Here is a 20,703-nt window from a genome sequence, read left to right on the forward strand (position 1 = left end):
AGGGAGAGTGTGATAGTGGGGTTGAAGATTAATATGCAGAAGACAAAGATAACGGTGAATAGCCGGGCATGGGAATAAGAGTTCAAGATCGCCAGTCAGCCCCAAGTCAATCACTCACGGGGGCCTTGATGGTGAGAAGGAAATTAACAGAAGAATAAAAATGGGTTGGAGCACATTCGGCACACATTGTCAGCTCATGACTGGAAGCGTACCATTATCACCGAAAAGGAAGGTGTAAAATCGGTGCATTTTACCGCTGCTGACATATGGGGCAGAGACTTGGAGACTGACAAAGAAGTTTGAGAACAAGTTAAGGATCGCGAAAAAAGCAATGGAACGGAGAATGCCAGGCATAACGTTAAGAGACAAAAAGAGAGCGGTGTAGAGTGCAAACAGGTATAACCGATATTCTCATTTACATTTGACACGCGTACTTGCTTCTCTTTATCGGCTGACAAACCGCGTTTCCCTGTCTAACAAATGTTATCGCACAGCGCAGGATGCGCTTGCATGTATCGGAAGTTTCTCGAAAGTTATCGATTTTTATATCATCTGTCTGTTGTCCCCGAACCTTGCTTAATCTTATTTCATCGCGCGACGCGAGTGATGTAGAAGTTTCTGGAGGACACGCGGGTCCCAGCAATTACTCTGGAGCCATCGATGACTGACGTATAAAAGTCGACGCGCTTGACCCGCTCATCTTATTTCCGACGATCGCCGACTGTGTTCACGGCTATGGTTGTGATTTAGGTGTAACATGCTTTTGTGGGCACAGGTTCGTTCAATAAAACGCTAGTTTTGCCATTTACCGTTTTGGTTTCTTCACCGTCACTACCACGTGACACCTGAGTGAGTAAAGAAACGTTATTGCAGGTTCGGTGAGGAGGCGAATTCGTCGCGCACCCGGCTAGTCCCACGTCGGGTCCGGCAGGCCTAGCCCGGCCGGACAGCCGGTCGCGGGCCGGACAGCCTGGATTTGCTTTTCTAGAGCGGGGCTACGCAGAAGTGAGTCCCACTCCTCCTTGATGAACTTAGGGTATGTTGACCCGCACTCCCAGAGGATGTGCGCTGGAGTGGAGGTCTACCCGCAGGAGGGGCAGGCGTCCTCGCGATACACGTCCAGGTAAGCCTCGTGGAGAACGGACAGACACGGATACGTGCTGGTCTGCAGAAGTCTAAGCGAAATGGCTTGCGCCCTATTCTACTTGGGGTGAGGGGGTGGAAAGACCCTTATAGACATATAGAAGAATTTAATAATCTCGTTGTGAGCAGCGCCAGCGTCCCTGTGGCCATAGGGAGGAGGGGAGTCGCTGCTTCTTGCAGGGGAAGCGCGGTCGGTGAGGTCACGCGTAGCCTCGTTAGCATACTCATTGAGGCTTGGGGGAGCCCCCTCGACCGACCCTACGTGAGCGGGAAACCAATGGATTGAATTGCATAATGCGTGAGAGCATATCGTCTCGAGCTGCTAAGAAGACGAGCAGTTTGCTTGGCGATGCAACCCTTCTGAAAAGCCCTATAACTGCCGTTTTGGAATCGCCCTATATCTCGGACCCACGACCACCTAGCAGAGCGAGGGTGATGGCGGCTTGCTCGGCGACTCCGGGGTCTGAAGTGGAAATGGAGGCGCTATTGGAAATCTTGCCGCTGAAGTCGAGCACAACGATTGCAAAAAATTTCCCATCGCTGTACTCCGCGGCGTCGACGAAGCTTGCTCTAATGTCTCGTTGCTTGATCTGTTTGAGGATGGCTGCTGCTCTGGCCTTGCGTCTGCCCTCGTTATGAACGGGATGGACGTTTGGTGGAGGTGCTAATGCGTTCATGTGTCGAACGGCCCCGCAAAGCCATGATCCAAGCCCGAACCACGAAGACAACACCACCGTCGCCAAGGGCCAACGAGCTAGCCGCGGACAGCAAGGACTGCCCCTGGAGCACGGACGTTTGTTTGAGACGACCAGAAAGATCGTTACCAAGTAAACGGCCACAATGGCAGCACCAGCGTCCCCCATCTTGGCTCATCAGCCTAGAGAGCCACCTACCTTCCGCGGAGCTTCATGGGAGCTTCATCCACAAACCTGGCTGGAGACTTTCGAAAGAATCTTGGTTTTCAACTGGACCTCTGAGGACAAGCTGCACCACGTTTACTTCTCTTTGGAAGTTGCCGCGAGGATGTGCTTCGTTAACCGGGAGTCGACCTTGGCAAGGTGGGAGCTGTTCCGAAGTAACTTTCTGCGGACCATCATGAGCACCCTCCGGAAAGAAAGGGCCGAGATTCTATTGGAAGCCCGGGTGCAGCTACCAAACGAGAATGTTGCCATGTTTACAGAAGACCATTTACAGAAGGCCTTCTATTCCGCCACGCCGACCCGGAAATGTCCGAGAAAAAGAATGTCCGCCTACTCATGCGGGTGTGAACGAGGAGCTTTTCGCCGGAACATTACGAAGCCCACCGAAGACAGTCGACAAGATTCTTCGCGAGGCCATCAGCATCGAGAAGAGACTGGAAATGCAGAACCAGCAATTCAACCGCCGAACGAACGCAACAAATTACGCCGGAGTTCAGTCACTGGCCACCAAAGACATGCGTGAGTCTGTCAGAACGGTCGTGGGGAAGGAGCTACAGAAGCTGTTCCCTTCATCACAGCCTGAAGTGGCTTCTATTGCCGACGCCGTGCGTGAGGAGCTCCAAGAACTCAGAGTAACTCCTGAATCGCCGCAGCCTCAGCCGCAAGCAATGACGTGCGCCGCTGTAGCCCGCCATCACGTTCACCCTCCGCGCCGACGTCAGGGCCCAGTGACGCCACAGTTCCGTCGTCCACCACCACCACCGCTGCCGCCAGCACGCCAACGCATCGCCCCAAGCAGCATTCCAAGGAAGACTGACGTTTGACGCGCCCCTAACCACCATCCGCTTTGCTACCACTACGGAGAAGCCAGGCGCACCTACCGCCGATGCCCTTACCGCAAGATGGAACTGCGAGGGTTCGCCATCAACGCGCGTCGCCTACAGGAAGGTGAACACCCACGTGATATCGCCGCCTATCTTGGTGCCACCCACTGGGGCCCTCCATGATCGTGCCGTTCGTCGTCACCAGGTCGCTACTTGTCGCCGCAGCGCCGTCCATACACTGGCCCAGGCCGGGGCCAGTCCGCAAACCCATATCCGGAAAATTAAAAGCAGCAATCGATGGAGCTGCGGTTGCTGTTAGTCGAAATGACGAAGATCCTCCGCCGCCAAGGAAGACGCCGAAGAGACTATCTCGATGACATAACAACGACACGCCGTCATGCCGACGAAGCCTGGAAGCACAGAACGCACCGACGAAGGATCTGATGCCGCGACGTACTAGCCAGACATCTACGCGACGCAGCCGCAATCAGACGTCGAGACCTAACCGAAACGGAAAACAAAGAACCATGGACCTCGACGTGCTCCTCGATGGCCATGCAGTCACCGCCTTAGGGGACACAGCAACCAACTACGGCGTGATGTGTGGAGCTCTTGGCACCCAGTTGGAGAAAGTTAAGACTGCATGTGAAGGTCCTCAAATCCGGACATCTGGAGGACACCTAATAAGGCCAACTGGAATTTGTACAGCAAGAATTACCGTTCATGACCAGACTTACCCTGTCACGTTCACTATCCTCCAACATTGTTCACAATACGTCATTCAAGGCATAGACTTCCTGAACCAACACGGCGCAATCATCGACCTGAAGTCGTAGTCGATAACGCTGTCGGAAGATCAAGCGATACCGCCGGGGAACTGTCGTAGTTAACACGCCTTGAGTATGCTGAAAGGCCACGTCAGCATCCCGCCGCGCTCCAGCATTGTCATTTCTGTCGGCACCAAAGCACCTAGACGTAGAAGGCGTCATCGCGGGTGACCGACGTCTACTACTCAACCGTGAAATTTGTGTCGCAAGAGGGATCGCTCGACTGCGCGGAGGGAAAACGAAAGTGTTATTGACAAACTTCAGCCAGTAGTTCAAGCACATCAACAAGGGCACAGTGATCACGTATATCGAGGAAATTTTGAAACAAGCAAAGCCTTTGACATTTTGGATTCTGCCGCATCTACACCGACGACCGTAGTTCCCGAACCAGACTTGGTCAAAAATCCAAGTCACCCCTATGTCACCTTGGATTCTGCCGCATCTACACCGACGACCATAGTTCCCGAACCAGACTTCGTCAACAATCCAAGTCGCCCCATAGTTAGGCAGAAACCACTGAGAAGTCTGCTCCGACAATACAAGGACTGATTTTCGGCGTCATCAAGGATTCAGCAAACACCAGTCGCAAAGCGTCGCTTAATAACCGAAGAGTGCGCTCGACCACTCTGCCAGAGCCCTTACAGAGCTTCGACGCAAGAATATGAAGCTATAAGAGAACAAGTCAACGAAATGTTGCGCCAGAACATCGTCAGGCTATCCAAAAGCCCGTGGGCATCTCCTGTTGTCTTGATGAAGAAAAAGGATGGAAGCCTACGTTTCTGCGTCGATTATCATCGACTGAACAAGGTCACTAAGAAGGCCGTATACCCCCTCCCACGCACAGACTACGCATTGTATCGGCTCTGCAATGCTAGATACTTCTCGTCAATGGATCTCAAGTCTGGCTACTGGCAAATGGAAGTCGACAAGAAAGATCGTGAAAACACCGCCTTCATCACGCCAGACGGCCTCTACGAGTTCAAGGTCATGCCATTCGGAGCGTGCTCGGCATTTGCAACGTTCCAGCGCGTCATGGACATGATGCTAGCAGGAATGAAGTGGCAGTCGTGTCTTGTTTACTTGGATGACGTCGTTGTCTTCGCTGGAAATTTTGACGATCACCTTAGGCTGCTTGCGACAGTATTAGAGATGATCAACTCATCAGTGATCATTCTGAAGCGGGAAAAGTGCCACTGCGCTTACGACGAGCTTCTGTTCCTAGGCCACGTCATCAGCAAATCTGGTACACGCCCCGATCCGCAGAAGACAGCCGCCATTGTAAAGTGGCCGCAGCCCATCGACAAGAAGGCAATGCGTAGATTCCTTGGCATGTGTGCTTACTACAGGCGCTTTGTGCGGGACGTGTTACGCATGGCTGAGCCGATGACATATCTAACTAAATGTGATGTCGAGTTCAAGTGGCAAACGCAGCAGGCCAACGCATTTCAAGAAGTCAAACAACGCATGCAGTCGTCGACGGTACTTGCCCACTTCGACACACTGATGCCAGTAGCCAGTAGTCCAGAGGAAAGACGGACTTGAACGGGTGATAGCTCATGTAGCCGGTCACTGCCAAAAGCGGAATGCAATTATTCTAAGACCGAAAAGGAATGCCTCGCCATCGTTTGGGCTACAGCAAAATTTCGCCCTTACCTATATGGCAGGCCATTCAATGGCGTCAGCGATTATCATGCGTTGTGTTGGCTAGAGAATTTCAAGGATCCTCCAGGAAGGCTCAGACTACAAGAACACGACAACACTGTACTCTACAAGTCCGGACGAAAACACTCTGAAGACTATTGCCTATCACGCCCCCCCCCCCCCCCCCCCCCAATTTGACCCGCCACCGCAACATCACGAGGATGACGACGCCTTCCTTGGAATAATAAGCGCGGAAGATGTCACTGAACATCAATGAGCAGACCCGGAGCTAACAGGCCTCATTGATTACTTAGAAGAAAATACTGCCGTTGTGCCTAGGGAATTTAAGCGCAGATTGCCTTCGTTCACGCTTCAAAACAACCTACTCGGGAAGAATTTCTCACCAGTCCGCGCCAACGACCTTCTTGCAGTTCCCTCAGCCCTACGTTCCGAAGTACTGCACGGCCCACATGACGATCCGACCGCTAAGCACCTAGGATTGTTCAGGACGCTATCGAGGATACAGGAAAAGTATTACTGGCCGCGCCTGATCACCGACGTCGCCCGTTAGGTCAAGACATGTCGAGACTGTCAGCGACGCAAGACACCACCGTCAAGGCCAGCGGGATTACTACTGCGGATCGAGCCTCCTTGCCGACCGTTTCAGCAGATCGGGATGGACATGTTGGGGCCCTTTCCGACGTCAGCAACCGGAAATAAGTGGATCGTCGTGGCTCCAGACTACCTCACCCGTTTCGCTTAAACGAAAGCACTGCCAAAAGGCAGCGCAGTCGAAGTAACAAATTCTTCGTCGAGAACATCCTGCTGCGACATGGCGCCTCAGAAGTCATTACCGACAGAGGGATGGCCTTTACAGAGGAGCTCACCCAAGCGATTCGGCAATACAACCAGACAAGCCACAAGAGGCAACTGCCTACCACCCGCAGACGAACGGTCTTACAGAGCGCCTGAATAACACACTCGCTGACGTGCTATCAATGTACGTCGACGTCGAACACAAGACCTGGGATGCCGTCCTGCCGTATGTAACCTTCGCTTACAACACGGCGGCACTAGAAACAACAAAGATCACGCCATTCAAGCTGGTTTAAGGCAGGAACCCGAAGAAGACTCTTGAAGCCGTGCTGCCGCAACCAAACGGACGAAGATGATCTTGACGTCGTTGCCTATCTCCAGTGCGCCGAAGACACCCGACAGCTCGCCCGCCTACGGATCAAGAACCAGTAGAGGACCGACAGCCGAATCTACAACTTTCGACGACGCTACGTCGTGTAACAGCCCGGCGACCGCATTTGGGTTTGGACCGGAATACACCAACGAGGACTTAGCCAGAAGATTTTACGACGCTATTTCGGACCCTACAAGATCATCCGACGCATTGGCGTACTCGCCTGTGTGGTCGTACCAGACGGTATTTGCTATCACAGCGGCGCCGCTCACGACCAGATATAGTCCACGTTGTGCGCCTTAAGCCTTTCTACCAGCGGTAATGAACTTTGGGACTTTGCGTCGCTGACCTTTGGACTTTTTTCTTTCTTTTACTGTGCTGCGTTGGGACTTTGTTTCTTTTCGTTGTTTTGTTACTATTGTTTAATGACAGCGTATGATATCACGACCAGCTCGATTCACGTGTAATAATTGTTGTGTTTGCATTAAAATAAATTGCCGCCAGGCTGGTGTTGAGTGCGTGAAGTTACTGCCAAGCTGAAAGCACGAAAGCGCGCCTAGAGCCACTGTGCTAAAATGCGTGAGTCAATCAGATTACCTGCCATTTTCATGCACTATTGTTTTGTCACGAAGTCCTGCAAGAAATGCCAATTCAGTTGGGCGTATGAGTCCTCCTATACCACATAGTAAGTAGAAAAGAGCTGCTGTAAGGGTTCTCTGAAAGTGTATTAAAGGTGGCACGACTCTGCATTAAATCGTGAAACCTTTCAATGCCCTGAAGAGGAAGCTTTAGCTCAGGACAGCAACTCTGGGAAGCAGCGTTTTGATTCGGCACCTAGAAGTTTATAAAAAGTTGCCGAAAATTGTTAACGAGAAAGATACAAGGACGAATTTCGCAGATCGACAATTCCGCATTTCGAAGTTTGGTAAACTGCATCTATTAAAGAAGCTCTAGCAGGCATTTTCACTATGTTTCTATGTTTACGAAGAATTGCCAAAGGTTGTACTCACAAATAGTGGTATATATTAGAGCGGTGTACCATATATCAATTCTCCCCGCTTTACATGTATTATTAGTTGCAGTGCACAGTATGCTGATATGATTTTTATCGCTTACGGACAAAGTTGCACACTTGATACTCGAGCGCCTTGAATTGTTGGCACACTTCAAAAATATGTTCGTAAACATATATGACAAATTTGAAAATTGACTTGTTACAGTTGCTCAAATATAATGCTTTCTTTAAATACAACAAACGTCATCAAAATCGTTGTAATGATTTGCCAGAAAAAGCGATGTCTGCTTTCAAATATATTTTCTCATATAGGAAATTCTGAGCTAAAAATTTCTCTTAATACGAAGGGTGAAATAATTGGAGAATACACGAGGACGCACATAAGGCACAGTAGCCTAATTTTGTAAGGGGTATCCTACTTGGTAATTAAAACGACATTTTATCATAGCTGAACAAATGTTGCTTTAACGCACGCATCGTTGCTAGCAGCATTGCCGATGGCCACGGCAATATTTGCTTCGAAGTCGAGTCAAGTGGACTCGAATCGTTTTCAGGCATACCACTCAACGCAAGACGCCTTGCACGCTGAAGCCACATTTCTGTTTACTTCTCTGCCACTAGCCATGCTATCTGATATTTTAGTGCACCAGTGCACGCGCCACTAATGCGTGAATCTCGACCAAGTGTGAATTTATAGCACTTGGCGCTTTAATGAGACGGTATGAAACCTTGCTCCGTTCACCGGATAAGATTAATCTGTTACTTGGGTCGAAATCGGCTTTACTTCCTCACACCGACTTTCTTCAGCGTGCTATAAGCCTCAATTTGAACGGAATAATGAATTTAAAATAACAATAGCAAACCACCGTAACGCAAAAGTAAAGCAGCTTGGAAAACACAGTGGACTCGAGCTTACCCTCACTACGCAACTTCAAGCATCGGCTGCAAGTCCCCGTGTGTGCTGTCTTAACTGGCTATAAATAACTGCCGGCACACAGCAGATGATCATAAAAAGCTAGCGTTTCAAATGATTTCTTGGCAAGTGATCTTTTCTGCACCCTTGTTTGGGGACTGATGAACCAGGGGCGCGTCCGTGGTGGCCAGCGGCTTCTGGTGTCGCTCAGCCAGGAAGAGCTCCGAGGATCCGGGTTCGAGACCCGTGCTCCGGCCGGCCTTGTAGTCTCCGCAGTCCACGGTGAGCAACGGCGGAACTTTCGAGGCAGCGGTATCGCAGCGCGATGGAGGAAGCGGCCACGTGTCACAACGTGAAGGGGACATCGGCCAGAGGGCGCTGTCCAGCGCCGCGAACGGCACAATGGCCGCTGCCAGGGTGATGTCCGTCTGCACAGTCTTGCAAAGCACCGCATCTTCTCGTGGAGGTTGCAGCAGCTGCTGCTGGTCCACCTGGAAGCCGATGTGATGCAACACGCGTTCGAAACAGCCTCGCTGTCATGGTTGCTAACGTGTGGCTATGTAGCATGAAGGATAGCCAATACGGAAGCCTTACACAACGTTGACACAAGCCTTGCATTGACGTATTTGTTTTTGTATGCCAGCATTTTTGTTTACTTGTTGCATGTGCGTGCGTGCTATATGAGTAAAAGGTGTTTCCGTTTTGTAACTTTATCTCAGGATAGCCGCTTCTAATTTGGCCTACGTTGCCTGTCCGACGGCACCATTAAGTCACCACAGCACCACCACCAACAACATCAACGACGACGATGACGACTGAAATTGCGTTACAAGGGAGCGTTACAATCTTGGAGATTAAGCAAGGAAAGGAAATAGGCTGCTTCATTAGAATCTTATTACTCTCGAGCACTTTCACCGCACAAAACAAAATGAAGAATAAATTACTAGCTAATCACACAAGCGCTCGTGCAAGGTGGGATAACCGCCACGGTACCTCAGTGACCACGGTGTTGTGCTGCTGAGCGCCAGGTCATGGAGGTGTTCCCAGGCGTGGTGACCACAATACAGCCGGGTGAAAAGTACAAACGCCTGTGTACCGTACATGTACTGTGTACGCTCGTGTACCATGCAGAAACGCAGCTTGATTTCCAGGAAACTGTTTTTTCTTTGAGCATTAATAAGTTGAGTTCCTTCAAATGAAACCACGTATATAATTTGTGATGTTGCTCGCACATGGCTCGCTCGCTTGAAACTTTGCCAGTATTTATTACAAAGGCTCTATTTTATCTAACCTTGTAGAATAAATTTACCATAACATTTTGCCAATTTTTGCTCAATTTGCTCATGGCGGCGTTTTCAGTTTTCCCAGGGCGGTTGGTTAAATTCGGCATCCTCCACTAAACTCTCATTCGCTCCGGAGTGCTGCCACACGTAAGTTACTGCTCAGACCGTAATTAGTTCATGAACTTGTAAGTTTGCCTAAGCATTATCCATAGGTGGTTCCTTTCTTTCAATGAATATAAGGCGCCTTGGTTAGTTCATTGAGGCACTGTAACCGACGACACCGAAGAAACATACTGCTTGTATAACGCATGAAAACACCGAAAAATCGAGGGTGCAGTAATTAATTCCAACACTGGGAATTTAGCCAAATACGCTATAGTTTCGCCATATCATTCAATTTATTTAGGGTGGATGGGACCCGGACTGACGACTTTAACGCTTTTGGCAAATATGTCAACTTCCACTAGCAACAAACAATTCAAAATTTGCTAATCTGTGCAAATGTGCTTCCGCTTCTTACATAAGGAAATTTCACCAGGAAGGCTGAGTAGTATGCCATTTATAAAAACATAAATTAAACAAATTAGTTACTTTCGTGAAGAAACATAAAGAAAAGGGTTTCCTTCAATAGCTACGACAGTGCTCTCGTCTTCTTTACGACATGGAGTTCTTACTGAGGTAAAAGAAACAAATTTGGTAACTGCATTCCTAACATACAATTTGTTAGATTTTACATTCTGACTAGGCGGTTTTTGGATCGAGAAATTAGTAAATTAATAAAGTTTTCACTCAAAAATAATATTTTACTTCAGTATCTGAAAGACCCCTGAGCAATTTGTGATTAAAATTTCAAAGAAAAAAACATTCGTTAATTGCAGAGAAAATTTTGCTCATGTAAGTCAAAACAATATTTACAGAAATTGTGTTTTTAAGTTTTAACTGTTCGACCATCCTAGTATGCACGTTGGGCGTAGTCTACAGCATCATCTGCATCAGATTCTTTCGGACACATTTTCTGGCACTTTCCATGGCCTGCCTTCGTATTCTGCATCAGTGTTGCATTACTTCAACGTAAGGAACCTCTTTAGAAGCCCCGCCTAATTTCACGAGTGGGTGTGCATCAGATACGCGATTTTTTTAATCGCTTGTGGTGCAAGTACAACCCTTGCCGGACTTCCTCTCCATAAGATGAAGTACTTATTGGTCCTATTATTGAGAAATGCTGTTTCGGGTACCATCCCTCCTTAAGGGCCCAATTTTCACCATATGTAAATCAGGTTTCATTTAGAGACAAGAAGGAACCCAAGAAAAATCGCGACAAAATTGAGGCTAACAGCTTCGCTGTAAGAGTGCTACTGGCATTGCCGCGCGATCGTGGTTCCTACGCGTACAGGGAGTAGCTTTCCCGCATAACTTTGAAGCCCAAGATGGCGTACCTGGGCGCAACATTGGCTCCCTTAAGGGAGTCTATACGTTAACTCTACCCAAGCTCAACTTCGCCAACCGACGCCAGCACCACTCGCTACCCTGGCGGAGAGTGGCGTCAATGGAACTGCGATCTTTGCAAAATTTCTCCTCGCGCCGCCGCTGTTCGGCTGTCGGGTAGCCAAGATGCGGTTGCGTGGCGAAATTACAAAACAGTGAGGAAAGCACATCGCGGCGTCTGTAGATTGGCCCTGCTAAATGATATGAAAAGGAATGTAGGATGGACAACCGCCGTCCGAAGAATCGAGTAAGTCGGAATGCAAAATTTTGCCGTTTTACTTGATCCTTGCTATTATTCGGGGCAGCATCGTTGCCTCACCTTCAGTTACGACAGTTTGCTGATGACGGCGAGAATACCACTGCAGCTCCACTTAGACGTGCTTTCGGTGAAGCACTCAGAGTCGGCTGATTTCCACGTGCGAAGAACATTTCGCTTTCTCGTGTTTTTTTGACGACACGGCAACATCGTTGCAATATTTCTGTAGTAGCAAGCTGCAAGGAGTTGAGAGCTTCAGCACTTGCGTATGATGAGGTAGCTGATTTCTTAAGGAAAATTCGGGCCGCACTGTATAGCACCTTGATTCCGCGAGTTGATTAGCGAGAGAAGAGCAGCGGCGGTTTGAATCGTTATTGCTCCCCGTCGCTCTTTATAGCGATATATGAAAGACACTTTCGATCGCGATCAAGCTCGATACACATCAAAGTTTTCGGTTGCGATCAAGGATGATAGCTGTTGCACAGTCCAACAATCCGAATCGAGTTGGCTGCGCTCACTCAGCATTACGGTGCAGACGACATGGTACGATTGCAGTCTACCTGGTCTCCATTGTACAAAATGGTGGCCGAACGTGCCGCTGTAGAAACACCCAGCTTGGATTGGACTCGACAGCGCTCCAACGTGCTTGAATGACAGGAGTATAAACTCATCACGAGTTTGAACACCTCGGGGACGTCACAGTCGGTTGTGTCGCGCGACGCGTTGTTGAAATCGTGTGTCGTGGTACGTGTGAGGCGCGTTTGACGCGAGTTTCTCGGTTTAGTATATATCATGCAATGATACCACACCGCACAAGTGAAAAAATGAGGAAAGCGGGAGATGGAAATTTAAGACGATGAGCAAAAGGAGAACACCGTAAAAACGGGAGCCAACGTATGGACAAGTGGACTCGCCTTTTTCAAGGCAAGCCACTCGCTGCACCTGTGCGAACTACGACTCCTGCCGACGATCAGTGGTGGTACCAAGCGCAGGGAGTGAGCACCAATGGCTGCTTGAATAAGGGACCCTTGTCCCCTCGATTAACAGCGCGACACGGCTAAAAAATGCCGCATGCAAAGACGTTAAATAAATGGGCATGCGAAAGCGAACGAACGCGACTTACTCCACCAACAATAGCAGTGGTGTGCGCTTGTGTCCTCTCTTTATTTGTGTGGCACTATCTGTGCGGAAATATGTAGGATTTCTGTGGCGGGTGCTCCCGAGGCTGTTGTGGCTCCGAGCGGCAGGCATGGGAGACGCAATCTCGTAGCCGGTGCTCCCGACACAAGACGCCTACACGACCAAACTGCCAGGCGACTCATTCATTTGCTCCCGCAAAGTTCAGCAACGTCAACAACACCGCCTAGTCCAGCTTGGGAAGTATATTTTGCCGTTCTCTGTAGGTGATGATGATGATTTGTTGCCGTCCTAGTAAAGGATCATCTTAGTAAATTGTCCTACTAAATTGTCATCCTAGTAAAGAATGATAAGTAGCTGACGCTCGGCACGGGCGGGCTAGGGTGCCTCTGTGCTATTAGGTGCGCGTAAACTCACGGCCAGACAGGACGGACTGCGGCCCTGATAAAGCTTGGCCAATTTCGTCCTAGCGGCGTTGCATTCCTGCATGGCTTGGCGCCGCATCGACACTATGGCCGTCGCGTTGGGTTCTACCTCGTTACGTATGCAGCATACGGTTCCTGCTCGTTTCTGGCGCTGTGTTAGAAAGGCTTTCGATCGTCTACTTCGACGCATCCGATGTAGTGACGCGCGAAATGTCTTGAAGATGATGCACTACCGGAAATTATTGCTCGAGAATATCGACCCTGAATACAACTTACATTCGGTTTTCGTGCGCCGCCAGGGCTTATAGTACTTATAGCCGTCCCGAGAAAGCATTTTACAAGCAGATCTTGATGCCATGGGTCACTGTGCTGTTGAAATTGTGGTATGAAGCTTAAAAACAGGAATAAGGTGCCTCAGAAAGGCTGCCCTTTCTGAGGCACTTTATCCCTGTTCATTACCTTTATACCGCAGTGTGCTACTTCACCTGTCAGCCCCATTTTTGGTTCTGTGAAAATGTAGCTACTGGAGCTTCGTCAACTGCAGTTTACTTGTTTAGTCCGCGTTGGCTTGTCCGCGTCGTACTTACCGGCTGCGCGCGCGGTGTCCGCTTGCGTTCTAAAAAATGGGACAGAAAAAAGGTGTTCGGCCTTCCTCTAGTCCGCGTTGTGTCAGAAGAACTTCACTTTGGCCTAGTTGGTATTTACTGCATGTCATATTGACTGCATATTGACCCGTCTTTATTTGCGGTCAATATGATATCCGCGTTGTGTACTGCACAGCCATCGCTCGTGTTCGAGTACGTATTGGCGCACTTGACGGCCACGCAACGCATCGGCATACTTGCAACAGCTCAAATCACGAGCGCAGCACGGAGTACGCACGCCGAGAGAAACGTCCGTCAGCTCGCAAACGATGAGCGAGCAACGCGCCTGGCTGCCTATAGGCGCAACTGGGAGGTCAACAGTTGCGTGCAGTTTTTCAATATTCGTCATATCTGCATCGCTACCGCTTTGCCGCCACGTGCGCGCGTCATTTGCACAGCTGCTATTTAATGGCTTCTAATAACAAAATTAGGCAGTTACCATCCCTGCGGCATTGCCGAAAGATTACTGCGAGAGTGTACGCTAGGTTTTTGCAGTCATTTTAGCCAAAGGGAAAATTCAGTGCAGTTGGCCTTCAATGGTGCGAACACACGGCATCCGCTCAACCCCCAAGGTTACCCTCTGAGTTTGAGTTGCAGTTTATTCAATCACATCATAGGTACATAAGAGTGAACATGGACGTGGTTAGGTTTCCTTCTGCAATAATGTCAGAAATGTGTTGCAACTATAGAAACTCATGTGATAGGTCAGGAACTTCTGTCGTACAAGAAAAGCTTCAGTAGTCACGACAGAATTTTCTCAACCGGCTGTGACCCTTGATTTATCCAAACCATCGTTCGTCATTGTTTTCTCACTCCCCTTGCCTCTTATCCCGCTCTTAGCAGCATGCTATAGTTATGGTTCTACGTTTTCGGGTCAACCAAAAGCTACGAAAATCTCTTGCCGGTGAAGTATTTCTGAAATAGTCCGTATCAGAATAAACTCAGATTTTGAGGTCAAATAGTTTTACAATTATCGTGGTTAGCTGTTCTTCCTCGAACTTACAATGCATTCGACCGCGAACACCGCAATGTACGACATCTTCAGAAAAAGCCCCACGCCGTACCGCCACAAACGGGTTGGAGATACAAAAACATTATCAAAATAAATTTGTTTGGCAAGAAAATGTTCGCTTATTGCAACTACAGGGGAAAGAAGATGCACACAGACAGAAGACTACTCTTTGCGCTGCGCGCTGCGATTCGGTGGCACTGCACGCACTTTTTTTTCGTCAAAACGAAGGAAACATCCTTTGTCTGAACACGCCATGAACACGCGCCGAGATCTTGATAAATGCTAAGAGCATCACTTATGTAGCGACCTGGTGGCTTGCGCGACCGAGCTTAATGTTGATGTTCCTCAGCCAAATTCGTTGCAATCTAATCTTATGAATAACTTTAGAATAAGGCAATAAATTAAATACACAGTAGAGCCTGCTATGCTTTCAGTGTATGGTAAATTTGGTTTTTACTTTTCCTCATTGTATGCATCCTCCCTAAGATTACGCTACCAACTGTCAGCGTGTGGCTGGATGACATGTGACTTTAAGTGGTCTTTACGCAGGCTTTTCGCAGTATCGGATATATGATGTTCAAGAAAGTGTTGAGCCGATGGTTCTCTGGCGAATACATGCGCTCGACTGGCATCTGCTTTTGCGTTGGGCACTGTATATCTTTGCATTCGCATTATGTAATACGAACGCCGAAAAGGCGCTCTGTACGTTTCGTTTCATAAACAAGAAGGAGTGGTCAAGAGGAAATTTCACATGCAGATATTTGCGAATTTCACATGCAACATGCTGCATTTGGACGAGAGCTCCGCGGTCAGAGTTGGTCGCAATCTTTTTGCGAGCACTATGATCCGACTTTGTTGCGTTGTGGACTGCAAACGTAGTGACTGGCAATATGTCAAGCTGCGACATCGTGTCCCTCAGTAAAGAAGCAGACGAGCGGACTGGCTGCAGCGCGTCTGACTGCTGCTATCCGATCGGCGCCAGGATTTGCGCGTTTGCGGCCGTCACTTTACACCGGAAGATTACTAGCTCAATAGCGTTTCGCGAGTCCGGTATTAGGGTAAACGCAAGCGCAAGGAGACACGGCCTAGCCGTGTCTTGTTGCGTCTCGTTTCACGGGATGAGCAGAAGCGCAAATGTGAATGGTCTGCACAGTGCAGCCACCTGGTGGCAGAGAGCTCAACTACACATAGTAGCAGTAAAAAATGTATACTTCTTTGCTGCTGGCGTAAATTTTTTGCAGGAGTGTAATCGTTAACACATTGTTTTTGTAAATGTTTAAAATGTTTAGAGTTGGTTAGCGCAATATTAGCTCTTTGTTTGGTTGGTTAAGATCTGCGCCATGGGTGGCTGGACCTCCAGTGGAGGCCGATCAGGCAGCTCACCGTACGTCTACGCTAAAGTTCCTTCATCAGCTTGAGTTTATGCCTCCACCGTTCCGTTGAAACGCCAAGCTAGCCTGTGGTTACCGGAATAGCAGACAAGTTCGGCGCTGCGACAGAATGCTCGCAATGCTCTGCTTCGATAGCTCTCGCTCGGGGTCGACTGCCAAGCAGCTGGCGGAAAGATGAGAGGCTTCGCGCGCTCGCTCCTAAAGAACTGGAAGTCGACGACACGACGTGCCATCATGATGCCGAGTCAGTGAAGGCGGAGCTTAGCCCCGATCACTCGGCGAACGAGTTGAGGAAAAAATGCATGACTATGGAGGAGGGTAACTTCTAATGATCCGTAGCTCTCTCAATAGGAGACGTTTCACACAAATTATGGTGCTAATGATTAACTGTACGCTACGCGTCTACAAAATTTGTCCGAACCATTTGAGGGGGTCCTTTCAGCAAAACTATTCCAATCTGTTTTTACTCCAATATTCTGACGTCAAACTTACGTAACTACCCACGGAAGCATCGGCCGGTAACCGGCAGCGTTGTTTGGAAAGCCCAAACAAACGGGGTCCTTGTTTACAGGAAGTCATCTTTTTTGCTTTAAAAGCAAATACCATAGCTTACATTTAACAGTGTTTCGTATCTAATTGGCCCAAACGAAGCGTGGTGGACGCGCAAGTGGATGCGCAAACGTCGACCGCTCACTTCAACGCCGTCGTCCTCTCGCTCAAACAGGTCCCGGCCGTCGAGAAGGTGCTGCAGCTGGTCCCTGCGCGGCGTGCTTCCCAGCAACTGGAGGCCACGGCGAATGCGCTGCACGGGCACCATGTCGGGCCAGCCCACGTCGCCACCCTGCTGCGTCGGGCTGCGCACAAACTCTGGCAACTGGATGCCGTCGCTCGAGCATCTGCGACGACACCCGGAAAGCAACGTGAAGCTTAGATTTTACGGTGAGCCCTATCTAGGATTCTAATTTGTGTGGCGCCGTTTGCCAGAATTGCCCTGCTCCATATGCAAAGTCTACTATGTGTTCCTATGACTTCTAATGGCGCTAGCGATCCCTAGCTAATCAACAACGCCGAAGGGAGGACGGCCGCCATGATGAGTTATGCGAAATATGTGGGTTGGGTTTTCAGCTGCGGCAAGTTGGCTTTCCTAGTCCGCTTGCATTTCCCTTTCCTTACTATATTTCACATTTTATTTAAACGTATTAATTAGCTTCCATTCAATTAGGTGACAATAACCCGACTTCCGTTCCCTCAATTCTCGCTCTATGCGTTTGTGCTGTGTTTCACTGCTTAAATTTTCTTCGAGTGCTTCCAGTACGTGTCGTCTGCGAGGGAGCCCCAATGCGTGTCGTGTTAGGGAAGATGGAATTTCTCATTGTGTATGTGACTGTATTCACATATATATTCGGAATGAATTTAACATGCACCGCACACAGATTAACAGCATCTCTTTCGAGCTCGCGGTTTCTATAAACGCTTGTCGTTGACCCCGGTAGTCCCTCTATTTGGACAAAGATACCTTCAAAGAACTGAAATAGCTAGGTGTTTTGCTTCTGCGTGCCCGTGCACTAGCCGATATTTTTTCTACGAGAAATATTTTGGCACCCTGCGCAGACACTATAAATCAGAGGGAAAAAAAATAGCACCCATATTCAGTTGCTTTAGTGGTGTCTGTTACTGAAGAAGAAAATATGTAGGAATGTCATTTCAATTAGGAAGAATCAGTTTGCTTCTGAAAGAGCTTGAGAACTCAGGCCTCTGTTGAGCCATTACTTTACGCAAGTGCTCAGGCAGCGTGCATAAAAAATGTATTGAAAGGATGAAAATCGCTGGGAGGAATGCAAGTGGCTTAAATCTATCTATCTATCTATCTATCTATCTATCTATCTATCTATCTATCTATCTATCTATCTATCTATCTATCTATCTATCTATCTATCTATCTATCTATCTATCTATCTATCTATCTATCTATCTATCTATCTGTCTATCTATCTGATACCTGCTCAGCTGCTTGATTGGCCGAGACATGCTTGATGGTCGTTCTTGCTGCATGTCGCTTGATTCTCGCGATATGGGTGCAGCGTCTCCCTTCCGTCCTTCGACGGTCATGGCTACCTCGGGGCCCTTCGTGGGTCCGCTGCTTTGCTGTAGTGCGGACTCTTGGCGGCTTCGCATCTTCATTCCTTCACTGTCCGGAGTCGAGGATGCGGTGTGTCTGTCGCTCGCTTCGTCTTCGTCAACCTGGCCCACACTCGAAGCTTCCTGCTCCGACCCTGCAGAAAGATGGGCAGCCTCCGTCATACTTTGGTCGATGGAGCGTTTTCTCACTATGTGCTCACTGAGCTGACGCAAACAACTTTACCAGCTCACCTGGCTAGCTCCGATCTGCAACTGCAATAATACGGAGTACCGGACAAATAATGTACCTTGCGTTTTTCTTCAAATATAATTATTTGTGCAGTTCTTTGTTAACTGCAACAAAATGAAGTTGTTGATGTTTCGGCTGCATGATTTTTATTTATTTCGGCGTTTTTAAAGACATAGTCTTGTGCATTTTACGTGCCTTCTACCCTAAGATTTCAACTATAATGCATTTGGCCTGTAAAATCACTTCTAAAGGCCGGAATACATGGAGCGAATATGCGACGAATAGTCGGCGTTCGACGCCCGGCGGCGTACGCGCGACGCGCGGCGGCGGAGAAATCGTCGTTCGCCGCCGATCTAGCTGGCGCAGAAAAGTTCGTCGGGCGGCGACGATACCGGAAGCGGCAAACGAGCGGCGCCCCAAAGCGAGCCAATCAGGTCTCACTATCCGCCCCAACTTCCGGCTACGCTTCCCCGCTTGTCCGTGTATCCCGATCCCGCTCTATCGTTCACGCCGGTCTCCCACTTTTCGTATTCATGGCATCCAAAGCGGCGCGGCTGGAATTTAACAAGTTAATAACAGCCATGGTTAGACAAGCTCACGTGCGCTGCTTTCGGGTCTGCTTGCTTCGGCCGCGCGCGCGTTGAGCCACAGAACAGAACCGCGGAGTCGAAGGAGCCGAAAGTTGTTTACCCACCCAGTGTTGCCACAACGCATAGCATCGCCGCTTTCTTTAAACTACATCGGCACATGAATGTCTCAAACACATAAAAAAGACTAGAAATCATTTCTAAACAAAATATTACGCGTTTTTAGAGTGTTCCGTAATTCAAAAGCGATAATAATTGTCGTAAAGTTTTTTTTTTTGTCATGTGTTTCACGACAGCGCATTTGCCTCGTCTAGCCACACTGCTAACAACGCAGCGACTCGCCGGCGGCGGCCGGCCTGTCTTCGCTCCATGTAGCGCAGCCCGACGAACATGCGGCGGTGCGCCGCGGCAGATTTTCTGCCGCCCGAACTTCGTCGTGAAAGTTCGCTCCATGTATTCTGGCCTTAAGTGTCTAGCTTGTTAGAAAAGCATGCGCTCAGCCGTGCTGGCACCGATTGCCATCAGAGTGCGCTACTGCACGTAGAATCTACCTTAAGTTCGCGCAGAACCATAATTATACAGCATTTTCTACTTAAAGTAGGCGAAACGTGTCGTAATTATGACCGAACATTATTTTAACCTTGATGTAGACCCACAGTGTCTCATACCATGCCGTAATCGTGCTACCAATTGCCTAGTTTTCACTAGTGGTGTGCAGAGAAGTATTATTAAAGACGTCTTCTCGAGAAGCGTCACGAAATAACTACATATGATCGACAAAGCAAACAGCACGTTAGAAACCTCACTCGCGCCTGTTCGCGAACGAAAAACGAAGGCGAATTGGAGAGGTCACCAGAGTTAGCTGTTTGGAGAAGAGTTTAGATTTTCTGCTTCGGCTAGTTCACGTGTCTGTTTATTTGTAGATCGCCATTCTAACTTCGACAAAATAACTGCGAAATGCTACAAAATCGAGGAATTTCCACCAACCACTTGGGTAGCCAATGTTTGAAATATGTCAAAACTGCACAAATCAAACATTGGCTACCCAAAATCACATTCTTTGGGGGTGCGAGGGCTTACCCCCTCCCAGGTCGCTCCTGCCAGCTCCCTCACAACAGACGTGGGAAGAGCTGCTCAGAACGCCGGATGAAAAAGTACAAAAAGCCCTCGTTGCCTGGGCCGAATGGGTCACTCCTCGTGAGGGGCCATTCTAGGACTCGGGCCTGCCAGATCATAACTGAGCAGAGTCTCAATAAAGTTGTTACCACCACCTCCACCAACCACTGGAGTGGAAAAGTAGTGGGGAGTTACTGCATCATTGGTTCATTGCCAAAGGGCACACGTTTGCACAGCATCGCGGCAAAAGGCACCTATTGGAATGCGTTTTTCATTCAGTGAAATTACTCATTTACTCTTTTGAAACAGATGGGGCAGTTGGTGGAGCAGTGATGAGGATGCACACCTTCGTACACTCAGACATGCTGCATCACATCACACACAGGGAGCGCTGCCGTGAACAAAACGTGTATTAAGGTGTTCAGCGCTTATGCCCGATGATCTTAACCAGAAACTTGCAAACGGGTGTGTTGTCATAAACAAAACTGCCAAAATCCATCTAACGTGCCTGTGCAAAAAAAAGTGGC

General features: G+C 48.8%; 1 protein-coding gene across 1 annotated transcript in view; it reads right to left on the bottom strand.

Annotated features, from left to right (window-relative positions):
* LOC126523732 (uncharacterized) overlaps positions 1-20,703 on the bottom strand; it is a 124,447-nt gene that overhangs the window by 40,802 nt on the left and 62,942 nt on the right. The window contains exons 3-5 of the mRNA XM_055066848.2: positions 18,105-18,378; positions 16,800-17,001; positions 8,618-8,963 (exon numbers count right to left, since the gene is read on the bottom strand). Of these exons, the coding sequence (XP_054922823.2) occupies positions 8,618-8,963; positions 16,800-17,001; positions 18,105-18,378 (822 nt within the window). The remainder of the gene's footprint in view (positions 1-8,617; positions 8,964-16,799; positions 17,002-18,104; positions 18,379-20,703) is intronic.

Source organism: Dermacentor andersoni, chromosome 6 (genome assembly GCF_023375885.2).
Source record: "Dermacentor andersoni chromosome 6, qqDerAnde1_hic_scaffold, whole genome shotgun sequence".
Taxonomy (NCBI): domain Eukaryota; kingdom Metazoa; phylum Arthropoda; class Arachnida; order Ixodida; family Ixodidae; genus Dermacentor; species Dermacentor andersoni.